The sequence below is a fragment of the Culex quinquefasciatus genome, chromosome 2 (genome assembly GCF_015732765.1).
Source record: "Culex quinquefasciatus strain JHB chromosome 2, VPISU_Cqui_1.0_pri_paternal, whole genome shotgun sequence".
Taxonomy (NCBI): Eukaryota; Metazoa; Arthropoda; class Insecta; order Diptera; family Culicidae; genus Culex; species Culex quinquefasciatus.
The window spans coordinates 17,776,642-17,787,670 of record NC_051862.1 but is presented as its reverse complement, the minus strand read 5'-3'; the positions used below and the strand labels follow the sequence as shown (position 1 = coordinate 17,787,670).

The window sequence follows — 11,029 nt, the reverse complement described above, 5'->3', positions numbered from 1 at the left end:
TATTCGAATCATTCAAAAAATCATTAAAGGGTTTTCACCATCATTTTATGGTAAATGTTGATAAAATTCGAGTTTCAAAGTTTCCTCAAATCTGTTATGTTTATTCTACCTACAATAAACTCATAATTTCAATGCTTCGAGATTTTTTTTTGCTTTTCCTTTGCAAATATTTTTAAAATGTAATATAAAACATTTTTCGAAAATATAACTTAAAATTGTTTAAACCTTCATAAGTAATTTGAAATTTGAAGAATATGTAAATGATCCATCGATAATTTTTAGCTATTTTTCTGATTTTTTCCATAAAATCGAAAAAGCTCTTATTTCACACGTTTTTGTTAAACGAAACACACCGTAACTCAACAAACCACATAATTTTAAATAATTTAGGATAACTGAACTCGAAGGTCGCAGATGGTGTCATTCACTTTTGGAGCAATGACTGTCAATGATGGTTCTGAATTCAGGGTCCAGAAATATTAAATTAAAACGAAAAAATAATCACGATAGGTATGTAAAATGGTTCTCCAAACAACACAAAGAAATACATTTTTTGATTGGAACATTCTGAATAATGATTTTTAAAGTTTTATTTTTTGAAAATTTTCAATAAACAAATTTTCAGTTTTTGCTTTTTGGGTGTTTTTTAATACCCCTGACTCAAGGCGGTTTCAAAACACCCAAAAACAAAAACTGGAAATTTGGTTTATTGACCTTTTAAACAAAAATCCAGATTTGAATATTTTCTAAAACAAACATGGCCGCCAAATGGCCGGCTGGGAATAATACCTTTCAGAGCCTTAAAGTTGTTCGAGGGTCAAAATCTATTTTTTTCCGAATGTAATCGAAGCTGGTTATGTCACACATGACCAATATGACAAAGAACTTTGCAAAATTCTCTTGAACACAAATCTACATATATGTATAATCCAATTTTAATAATTTCACTCTATAGCCGAAGTCTGTTATTGTTGAATTATTTAGTTGAATACTGGAATTTGGTTTAAAATATTAAACTGAGAGGTATTTAAAGTTTATAAAAAATCACTTATATATATAAGATCGCTGATGACTTGCATCCTACATTAACATTTTCATATAAACTGCGATCAAATCTGTAGGTACCTAAATTTCAAAAGCTCAAAATATTTTTTTTATTCAGTTTTGTTCAGTCCAGATTCAATTATCCGAAGCCTCGATTATCCGAAGTTTCGATTTCGCAAATTCCATTATCCGAAGGATTGTATGAGATGTCGAATATTCGAATCGTGATTTTTTTTTTTCAAGTTTTGTATTTCATTATTATTAACATATAGTTCGAGTTCTGCGTCCCCATTTTTGTCAATTTTGAGTAATTATTTGCATGTTAGAATACCAAATGCATTTTCTATTTTTTTTAACACCGCTTCTTTGGTCGCCATCTTGGTTTTAAAATTTCTAAATCGCTTTTAAATAGTGTTGGGCTCTATAACCAAAAATAATGCAAAGAAGAAAAAGTTGGATTATCCCAAGGGATTTTTTTTAGGCTTTCGGATACTCGAGATCGGACAGTAATCAGAAATAAACATACTTTTTGTAGTTAAATAAAAACATTTGAATTTATACATTTTATTAAAACAACATTGTAAAATTAAAACAAAACCAATATCTTATCCTACTTAGAAATCTAATCAGGTTCACAGCTCCAGTCCTACTCGTTCTCGAACGATATCGAGGTCATCTTCTGCTCTTCGTCCAGCACCTTTCCCATGCGCTGAATTTCGGCCACCACTTCCTCGACGATCAGGTGAGCTTCCTCCTCGGACGAAACGATCGTCCGGTCGGCGAGGATTCCCACGTGCACCTTGTTGCCGAACGTTAACACCGCGAGGCAGACCGAAATGTTTCCGGTGTTGGGGAGTAGAAGAACTGGATCGACCATCCGGAGACCCTGGAAGGAGACTTGCTCGATCTCCGGCAGGATGGAGAAGACGACGTTCACCCGGAAGCTGTGCACGACTAGTCGAAGCATGGGCACCGGAAGCATTCCGGTCAGGGTTGAGATGAACCAGGATGTGACCTAGAGAGGGAGGGAAGCTTGGTTTGAGATTTTTTTTGAGATATTGAATGTTACTCACAGTGTGTGATGCGTTCGACCTGGTGCAGGTTGAACCTTGCGCAATGATCGATAGCTGCTGACGGAGCTTCGACAGCTTATCCGGGTTGTCTAGCTGAACTCCTCTGCCAATTTTCAGTTGCTGATGGCGAGTCGTGAAGCGATTCTTGATTTTCAGGGATTTTGCTGAAACGAATCGATAAGTTCAAATTCCTTTTGAAGAATTCCATCTACCCCCGACTCACCTTCACTTCCTGCGCGTCCCGGGACGATAACGGAGATACCCTGCTCCGGCGCCGGTTCCCCCTTCGCATCGAAGAACTTCTGGAAGCTACTGGCCAACGCCAGCAGAAACACGTCGGAAAAGCGACCTCCTCGACCAACTGCTTGGTGCGTTTCACGATCGAAATCACGGCCTGTTCCGGAACATCCACCGGGGTTCATGGTGCCAGTTGGCAACCTTGTAGTTGGTGACCTTGGTCGTACTTAGGTAACTCTTTTCCGTTTTTCGGAAGATCATCCGCAGAACAATAGCTGGCCTGTTGAGGCCCAACTTAAGCAGTTGGGTTAGCTTAAGACCGCCACATTTTTAGGCCCTCTGCTGGTTTCGCTGGGGTGCATATACGAGCGGCCAACGCAGCGTGGTTACCGGTGATGGTGTCCAAAATCAACTTTACGATGGCCATTCCGTCGCCGGCGGTGTGGTGCAAGCGGAGCATCATCTGCGGGAAAAGAAAAAAAAATAGATAGCGTTTTAAATGTGGCTGAATTGAAAAATTAGCACGAGTGAGAAAAGTTGGCAGAGTGCAAAATTTGGCTGGGTATTTAGTACCTATTGTAGTTCAAGTGGTTTTCAAGGTTGTCTGGGCAAGTAATTAAATGCAGTCTTACGCTGGGCGTTTAGAAATTGAAGCCATTAGTTGTGGAGCTTATTTTTCCAGATGTTATTCAAATCTTGACTTGGGTAAAGATTCTTGGAGTAGCTTTGTTGAGGATGAAACTTGTAAAAAGATGATTTTTTTGCAGTAACCAAATAAAATCTATGATCAAACCGAGCATAGTGAGTTATATAAATTAACAGTTTTCTTCAAATGGAATATTGTATTAAAATTGATTAAAGTTTATTATCTTGATTGATACTCCTGTTTGAACTACTCATTATAGAATTTATCATTCAATTTTAATCTATTGTTTGGCACATTGCCTCATACAGGGCTGAGCTGTAGGTTAGTCGAGGTTAGTCGTCGACTAACAAGTTCTTTAACAAAAATGTCGCCCTCCTTAAACCATTTGGCGCCCTCAGCAGGGCCCAAGAGAAACTTTGCATTTTGCAAATTTGCCAAGTTGCCTATTTGTGCTGCGCCTTCTTGAAAAAGATAAAGCGCCCCCTCAGGAAGCCCCAGGGCGCCCAAAATGCCATTTTTGCAAATTAAAAAAAAAAGAGCCTAAGGGAGATCAGGGCTGAGCTGTAGGTTAGTCGAGGTTAGTCGTCGACTAACAAGTTCTTTAACAAAAATGTCGCCCTCCTTAAACCATTTGGCGCCCTCAGCAGGGCCCAAGAGAAACTTTGCATTTTGCAAATTTGCTAAGTTGCCAAGTTGCGCCGCGAAACGCTGCCGCGTTTGTTTGAATAAACTAGCAGTGCTCTTCAACGTGCTCCGTTTTGATGGTTCGTAGATGCTGCTACGTTGCTGGGTTTTATGCATCGCTAGCATACAATGACCGGTGTTATGGTATATCAGAGACTGGTCTGTTTTTGTAATAAACATTTTTTTCGCTGTGATGATTCCATTTATTGCGGCTGAAGTGGCTATTTATTGCCAAAACTTTAAAAAATTAGGGATGAAAATGGGTCAAAATGATTTTTTTATGGAATTTGCAATTCCTCAGTCTTTTCAATGAAACTTAATTCTGTTAAAGGGTTGTGAAGGAGACATCTTAAAAAACGTTTGCTGAAAATGTAACATTCCTAGAACAAAACCTGTGTTTTGGCAGCTATATATATTTGGGGTACGATTTTCACCAAAAATGATCTTTCAAAAACTCAACCTTTTAATATACTTTTTAAATGGGTCGAAAAGTACCTCTAAGTTTAAAAATATCCGCTTCCAATATTATAGCATGTCAAAACGATTCCTTTGAAAAAGTAACACTGCTGAGTGACTTGTTTTGATCATTTCTTTGTATTTGAGCATTATTTTAGTTCCAAATTTCAAACGATAAATCAAATTCTAGCATATTTTTGGAAAATGTTGGTAAACTATCTGAGAACAATCCTTCGTTAATTTTTTTGGCTATCACACACATTTTTTTTTAATAATTTCAAAAAAATACTTGAGAAAACTGCTTAATTTGAGCGAGTATTTTCCAGTGATGTCCCGTCACGCTACGTTTTCTTTTCAGGTACAATAATGTTCATTTTAAAGGAAATATTGTTGTATTAAAATTAATTATCTTTCCGAATAGGGGATTCATACTTGTACTGGTACTGTATAACTGTTGCAGTTTGCCTATAATCAAACCACATTGTATGATAAGTGCACGGACCTGGTTAGAACGTAGTCGGCTTTCGCGGAGGGTTGTTAAAGGATTAAGGACAAGACGGATAAAACATTTCTGTCTTTTTGAAAGCTGAGAAAATATCCAGTTATTTGGATTTGTTCAGTTTCTCATTGTTGACGTGTGGTTTAAGAAAAGTTAGCTGTAGTGTTTTGTACACCCAACCGGCGGTCGCATGATTTTGATGCATGGCAGCATTAAAGTATATCAGAATCTGCATGAAAACTGTCCTCATGCATTTTTTGCGATATATAGGGGTATGACATTTTTGCCCGTTACCGACAATTATCGACATTACCGACGGCAGATTGATTGTATTGCAGAAAAAAAACCTTAACAGAACGAGGATTGAACCATCAACTTCTAGGTTGCTGATCCGACACGCTACCACCGCGCCATGGACGCTTGATGAATGGTGAGGGACAGAGCGCGAACATAATGTTCTCTCTAGATTGTTGCTCGGGGACGCGCCAGCATTCTATGTGTTGGTGAGAAATGCAGATCGCTGACGTGTTTACACGCGGGCAAAAATGATCTATGGGCTTGCTGCAAAAAAATGTAATAAAATATAACATTTTCTGCAGCAAATTCACTGTTGCAGATTTTGAGATATATTTTTCGTTTGGGTGTAGGTAATTTTAAGAAAATAGAGGTGCAGCAAAATGGAATGTTGCAAATCAAAAGTTTGCTTCAGGAAGCTGAATAAGGCAGGAATTACCCAACGGAGTTAGCCAAAAGACGAATAACATATTCAACCCCCCCCCCGCTCAGCACTTGGCGCCCCTAGTATACAAATATAGGCGCCCTACGAGGAGAAGCGCCCTCGACAGGAACATTGGCGCCCTAAACCCGCCAACAGCGACTAACTAGTTCAAAATCGTACAGCTCAGCCCTGGCCTCATAGCCATGTCATCGGGGATTCCTCTGTCGATAAATTTAGGTGTTAAATAAAGCTCTACGCGCCACATCGCATTTTTAGGTAATCATCGGGTTATTGTAGAAACACGTGCCATCTAAACTTGTGCCATTTGTGCAAGTGTACTGCTCGAGTGAAATTTAGGAGGACGTTAATGCCATCGCGTAACAAAAAAATAGATTAGCGCAACAAGCAGATAAACTACTTTGATTTTTTTTATTTGTTTGAAATTTGTATTAAAACATTTTAAATGTTGTAAAAATTACATTTTCTTTCCAAACAGGATTGAAGTGTGTAAATATTTTTTTAGATTTTGTTTTATACAACTTATAATAAATGATACAAAAATTGCAAAAGTCTCATTCTACCATGTATAACCACCATTCTTGAACAAAAATCACGACTAAAATTTGAAAAAGGAGCACTGCCCATATTCGCATGAATGTCCCATATGCAAAAACAGCAAGCTGAGAAAAACGCATTTGAAGTTTGTCCCATACATAAGGCTACGTGTTAAGTTTTAGCGAAAAACTGGATTTCCTCCTGATTTCTAGGACAAAATACTGGATGTTATAGGCTCTTTTGAAAGAGCACACAATTTTGAACCAAACTGCATCAATAACTCGAAATCGATGAAAATGCATATGGGACATTTATGCGATCAGGGGCAGACTGCAATTCTCTACGAAATCGGCCGATTTCGACCATTTTTATTTTTTGTATTTTTTTATTTGGCTCAAACTTTGTGGGGGCCTTCCCTATGACCAAATAAGCTATTTTGCGTCATTGGTTCACCCATACAAGTCTCCATACAATTTTGGCTGCTGTCCATATAAAAATGGTATGTAAATACTCAAATAGCTGTAACTTTTGAGGTATTGTTGAGGACTATTGAGAAAAAATAGAAACACGGGAAAAAAAATTGCAGATTTTTTAATGAATTTTTTTCACTGAAACTCAATTTCCCAAAATACGTATTTTTTATTTTCGAGATTTTTGATATGTTTTAGGAGGACAAAAATCCGCAACTTTGAGCCATAGAGAAACATGGTCAAAAATCTGCCGCCAAGTTATAAATTTTTGAAAAATGTGATTTTTGGAACAAAATCAAAATTTTATGCAAAAACAAATTTGACTTTTTTTTTATGCAAAATTGAATTTGCAATCGAAAACCACTCTACAGATTTTTTGATAAAGGGCTCCGTTTTCAAGATATAGCCACCAAAAGTTTGATTTCAGCGAAATATTTGCAGTTTTTCGATTTTTAAAAATAGTGACCATGAGTGACCATTTCTAAAAATATTTTTTTTGAAAAGTTCAGAAAATTTGCTATAAAATTGTATAAGAGACATTGAAGATTGGACCTCGGGTTGCTGAGATAGAACCGCTTTAAGAATAAGAAACACGAAAATTGAGCCAAATCAAAAAATACAAATAAAATCCATTTCCGGTTTTGGTAGAGAATTGCTCAAAGGGTTATTTTATCTAAAAATAAAATAATGTCCATGTGAAAAAACAGCATAGATTTTGTTTTAAATAAAAATCAAACGAATTTGTTATTATTGATGATCGTAGATCTAAGGCTAACGGTAGAACACTTTTAAAAACTGTTTTTGATTTGTAAATGGTCGTATAAAATGATCCTTTGAACCATTTCAAAAATGAGTTTCTTGAACTCTGTTTGACCAATGTTGTTTTTTTGCTAAAAGAAATTGGGTAAAGCCGTTGCAAATTTAATTTCAAAATTATCTTTAAACTTTAAACTTTAAGCAGATTGTGAACTATTCAGAGTATATGTATAGCGTTTATTCATACACTTTATCATTATCAAATAAAAAAAATCTAATCTGGAACAAACATTTAATAGTTGAATAAAACAAATATTTTCATAGATTAATTGATATTTTTATCTAGTAGCATAACTGTAATGATGTGAAAAACGTATTGGGATTCTTTTAGTTTCGAATTTTCAAAAATCTTACCTTATATTAGAAATAAAAAAAACATCAAGCTTTTATTAGCTAAGAATAATTTATTAATAAATAAATGTTATTAAATCATCATTTTTAATTGTTTACATAAAATGTCGTTGCATATATTTTTAAAAGTTGTTGTCACCCCCTCCTTATATATTGCCTTGAAAATCAGGGGGAAATTTGTTGGAAATAAACTTGCAATTTACTGAAAAAAATCAAATTCATTTTCTTACCCTGAAATTTAGATATTTTAGCATGTTTGAACCAGTTTTGTTTTGTAAAATGTTAATGTTCAATGTTTCGTTTTTTTTTGCGAAAAAAATTGTTTTCGTCAAAATTCAGCTTTACATAAACAAAGATGGCACAAAACTTTGGAGAAAAACCATTTGGTCCAGACAAACTATTTTTGAAAAAATCAAAATGCACGTGATTCTGGGGACCCCAAACTTTATGCTTCCCCTCGAGTTGAGCCTGTGCAGTCATTTTTGTAATTTTTTGTAGGTCAATTGAAGGAAAACAATGTTTTAAATCAGTTTATAATTTGTTTTTTTGTTTTTTGTTTATAGTCATAGGAAGTAGACATAAGGCCGTTGCAAATATTTTTCAAAGTTTATGTCGCCCCCTTAATAATTGGTCCAAAAATCAGGGGGCAAAAACTTTTTTTTTCAAAATTTTAATGAAAATAAAAGTCAAATCAACTGAAAACAATCTAAAACGCATTTTTCTGCATTGATTATCATATTTAGCATGTTTGGGATTGATTTAAAATATTTTGAATTTTTATAAAATTCCAATGCACAGCACCGCAAGACTTTATTCTTGGCAAAAAAATAAATTTTCGTCAAAACTTAGGTATTTTGGAAACTAATGATTGCAAAACAACTGGACAGGTGTATTATGCATTTTTAAACACCTTTTTCATTCAAATGTTAAAACCGTGGCTCGTAAATTCAATTTTTATTTTTATTTTTTGCCCCCGACTTTGGTCAGAGTCGAGGGACATAAACTTCAAAAATATTTGCAACGGCCTTAACTTGCTTCTTATCGATTAATCGTTAGTTTATAATTTAATAGGATTATCAAATATTTAACTCAGTAGATATTGTTTACGTATTAAAAGTTAAAAATCTTTATGCAAGCTGATTTACCTAAAGGTTATATCCATTAGTTCCCATAAAGTCCTAATTGTAAATCAACATTTTAGCAAAATTAACAGTTGGCACAGTTTTTTTTTGCCCAGATATCAAAGAAGATTGTTCATTAAAGAATAAAAAAGTGTATCTTGAAAGTTCAATTTAAACCGACTTTTGCTTCGATTTGAATTTATTTTCATTGATTGGAATTTAAATTCACACAACTGGCATTCGCCTAATTGAACTAGATTTTCACTCATATCAACGGTTGAACAAAGAATGTTGCAACATTGCATTCCTCACCGCAAAAATCAATCAGAACAAAACCACACGCGTGTTGAACTCCATGCTCAAAGAACCGCAACATTTCAACATCCCCCCTCGAACTCACCGGGTACTTGACGGTCGCAGCCGTGTCTGATTTTCCCTGCCGAACCGGCTCGGTACCGATCAGCAACTCCCAGCACGCCGCATGACCGTTGGGAAGGTGCCGATTGCTGACCTTGCCAGCGAACTCGTGCAGCTGGGCCTCGTCGAGGAACTTTCGCTCCGAGCTGCCTCCACTACTGTCCTTTCCGATGGGTTCCATGAACCTCACGTAGTCCTCGATGGTCAGCTTGGAGTCGTCCGTCCAGAAGCAATAGCCGAAGCGTTGCCTCCGGGTCCAAAAGATTCGTGGGTATGGCTGGCGGGGGGTGTCTTTGAGCTTTTCGAGGATCGTTTTCCGGATGTCCCGGAGGAACCGCTCCGGGATGTCGGAGTGACCTTCGAGGGGGGACTCGACGAAGAATAGCAGGTTCAGCATCGAACGCGAGCTTCCCGTCTCAACGTTCCAGATGGCGTCCAGTCCTTCGAGGAATCCTTTAAAGGTCGCGCCATAGTACAGCCGGATGAGGCGTTTCGCGAGGGCGCCGTAACTTAGCAGGGTCAGGAAGAACAGCCCCACAAAGGGGTAGATTGGGATCAACAGTATAAAGGCACATATGTTAAACAATTTTAGCAGCATTTTTGAAATTTAGCAATCACTTTTTTATGATTTTTGATTAAAGATATTTCTTTAAATCCACATTTCACAAAGTTCACACAACAAAGCCCAGTCAATCTTATCCGCGCGATGGTTCGACACTGACTGGCGCGGAAAAATATTCAAAGTTCTCTTGAGGGGTGCATGATATCGCCGCAACTAAGGGGTGGTAAGTGATGGGTGCATCCACCACCACCACCACCCAGTGCGAGGTGGTGCCGTCTGGGGTGAATACAAGTTCAATGCGGTTTGCCATTTTTCACACGTACCGGATTGTTTTTTTGGTTGTTTACAATGGAAATTGAGGTGATAGCGCCCCTGCCAGCGTGCTGGGTCTGTTTTCACAATCAACAGGTGGGATGATCTCGTATTTTGCGGATGACAAAGCAGTTTTTGGAGCGAAAAATATTCGTTATTTGTGTGTTTTGATATTTTGAAATTTGATTATATTTTTTATAGTTCGTAAAAAATCATCCGAAAACACATAAAAAAATCGAAATTATTCATTTTTATAATGGAAATAGAACATTTATCAACAGAAAACAATTTAAAATGCATTGATCATCATTATATTTAAAATGTTTTGAATCGTTTACAAATATTAAGATTTTTTGAGTAGTTTTGACGTACGTGCTGCAAAAAGGCAGTCATTAATAAGAAAAACATTCGTCGAAATTAAAATATTGGAAACTTGGAAACTAATGATCGAAAAAGAACGGGACTGAAGTAAAATAAATTTTAAAACACTGTTTTTATCCAAATTTAAAACCATGATCTTTTTTTTGCCGAAAGAAACATAAAAAAAATTACTGTCATCACTGTTTTTATTTTATTGGCCTTTGCATTTTTTTGTTTATCAAGTATTTGCCTTCCCTTTAAAGTTTACCCAAAACATTACTGGACAAAATTACACTTTGGACTAATATTATAGATTTTTAAATATTCAACAAATTTTCAATTTTGAGTCTATAGATCGTTAAAAGAAGTAAAAGCTCAGGAAAAACTATTTTCATTTATCTAAATAGGAGCATACCTGTTATGAGATTTTTTCAGATGATTTTTTTTTTAAATTTCGAAAACCATTTTTTTGATTTCTGATTTTATTAAATAGGAGCATATCTGTTATGAGATTTTTTTTAGATGAGTTTTTTTAAATTTCGAAAACCAGGTATAAAATTCGAATTAAGTTTTTTTGCCCTACACCCCCTTCCTCTTCTGCCCAGAGCCGAGGAACAAAAACTTAAAATACAATTTGTTCCAGCATTTTTATAGGGGTAATTCTCTACCAACTCACACGAAATCGGGAAAAGTTGCCCCGACCCCTCT

At 36.2% G+C, this 11,029-nt stretch overlaps 2 protein-coding genes across 2 annotated transcripts; both read right to left on the bottom strand.

The window, feature by feature from the left end:
- Positions 1 to 1,667: 1,667 nt before the first annotated feature.
- On the bottom strand, positions 1,668 to 2,572 carry LOC6037632. The gene is made up of 3 exons (XM_038258341.1): positions 2,341 to 2,572; positions 2,118 to 2,281; positions 1,668 to 2,059 (listed from the first exon to the last, which is right to left on the bottom strand). Exons 1-3 carry the CDS (start codon positions 2,537 to 2,539, stop codon positions 1,691 to 1,693), a joined length of 732 nt encoding a protein of 243 aa, XP_038114269.1. The 5' UTR covers positions 2,540 to 2,572; the 3' UTR covers positions 1,668 to 1,690.
- Positions 2,573 to 2,661: 89 nt separating this feature from the next.
- Positions 2,662 to 9,765, bottom strand: LOC119768038. The gene is made up of 2 exons (XM_038258340.1): positions 9,071 to 9,765; positions 2,662 to 2,817 (listed from the first exon to the last, which is right to left on the bottom strand). The coding sequence occupies exons 1-2, from the start codon at positions 9,683 to 9,685 to the stop codon at positions 2,668 to 2,670; spliced, it is 765 nt and encodes a 254-aa protein (XP_038114268.1). The 5' UTR covers positions 9,686 to 9,765; the 3' UTR covers positions 2,662 to 2,667.
- Positions 9,766 to 11,029: the final 1,264 nt, after the last annotated feature.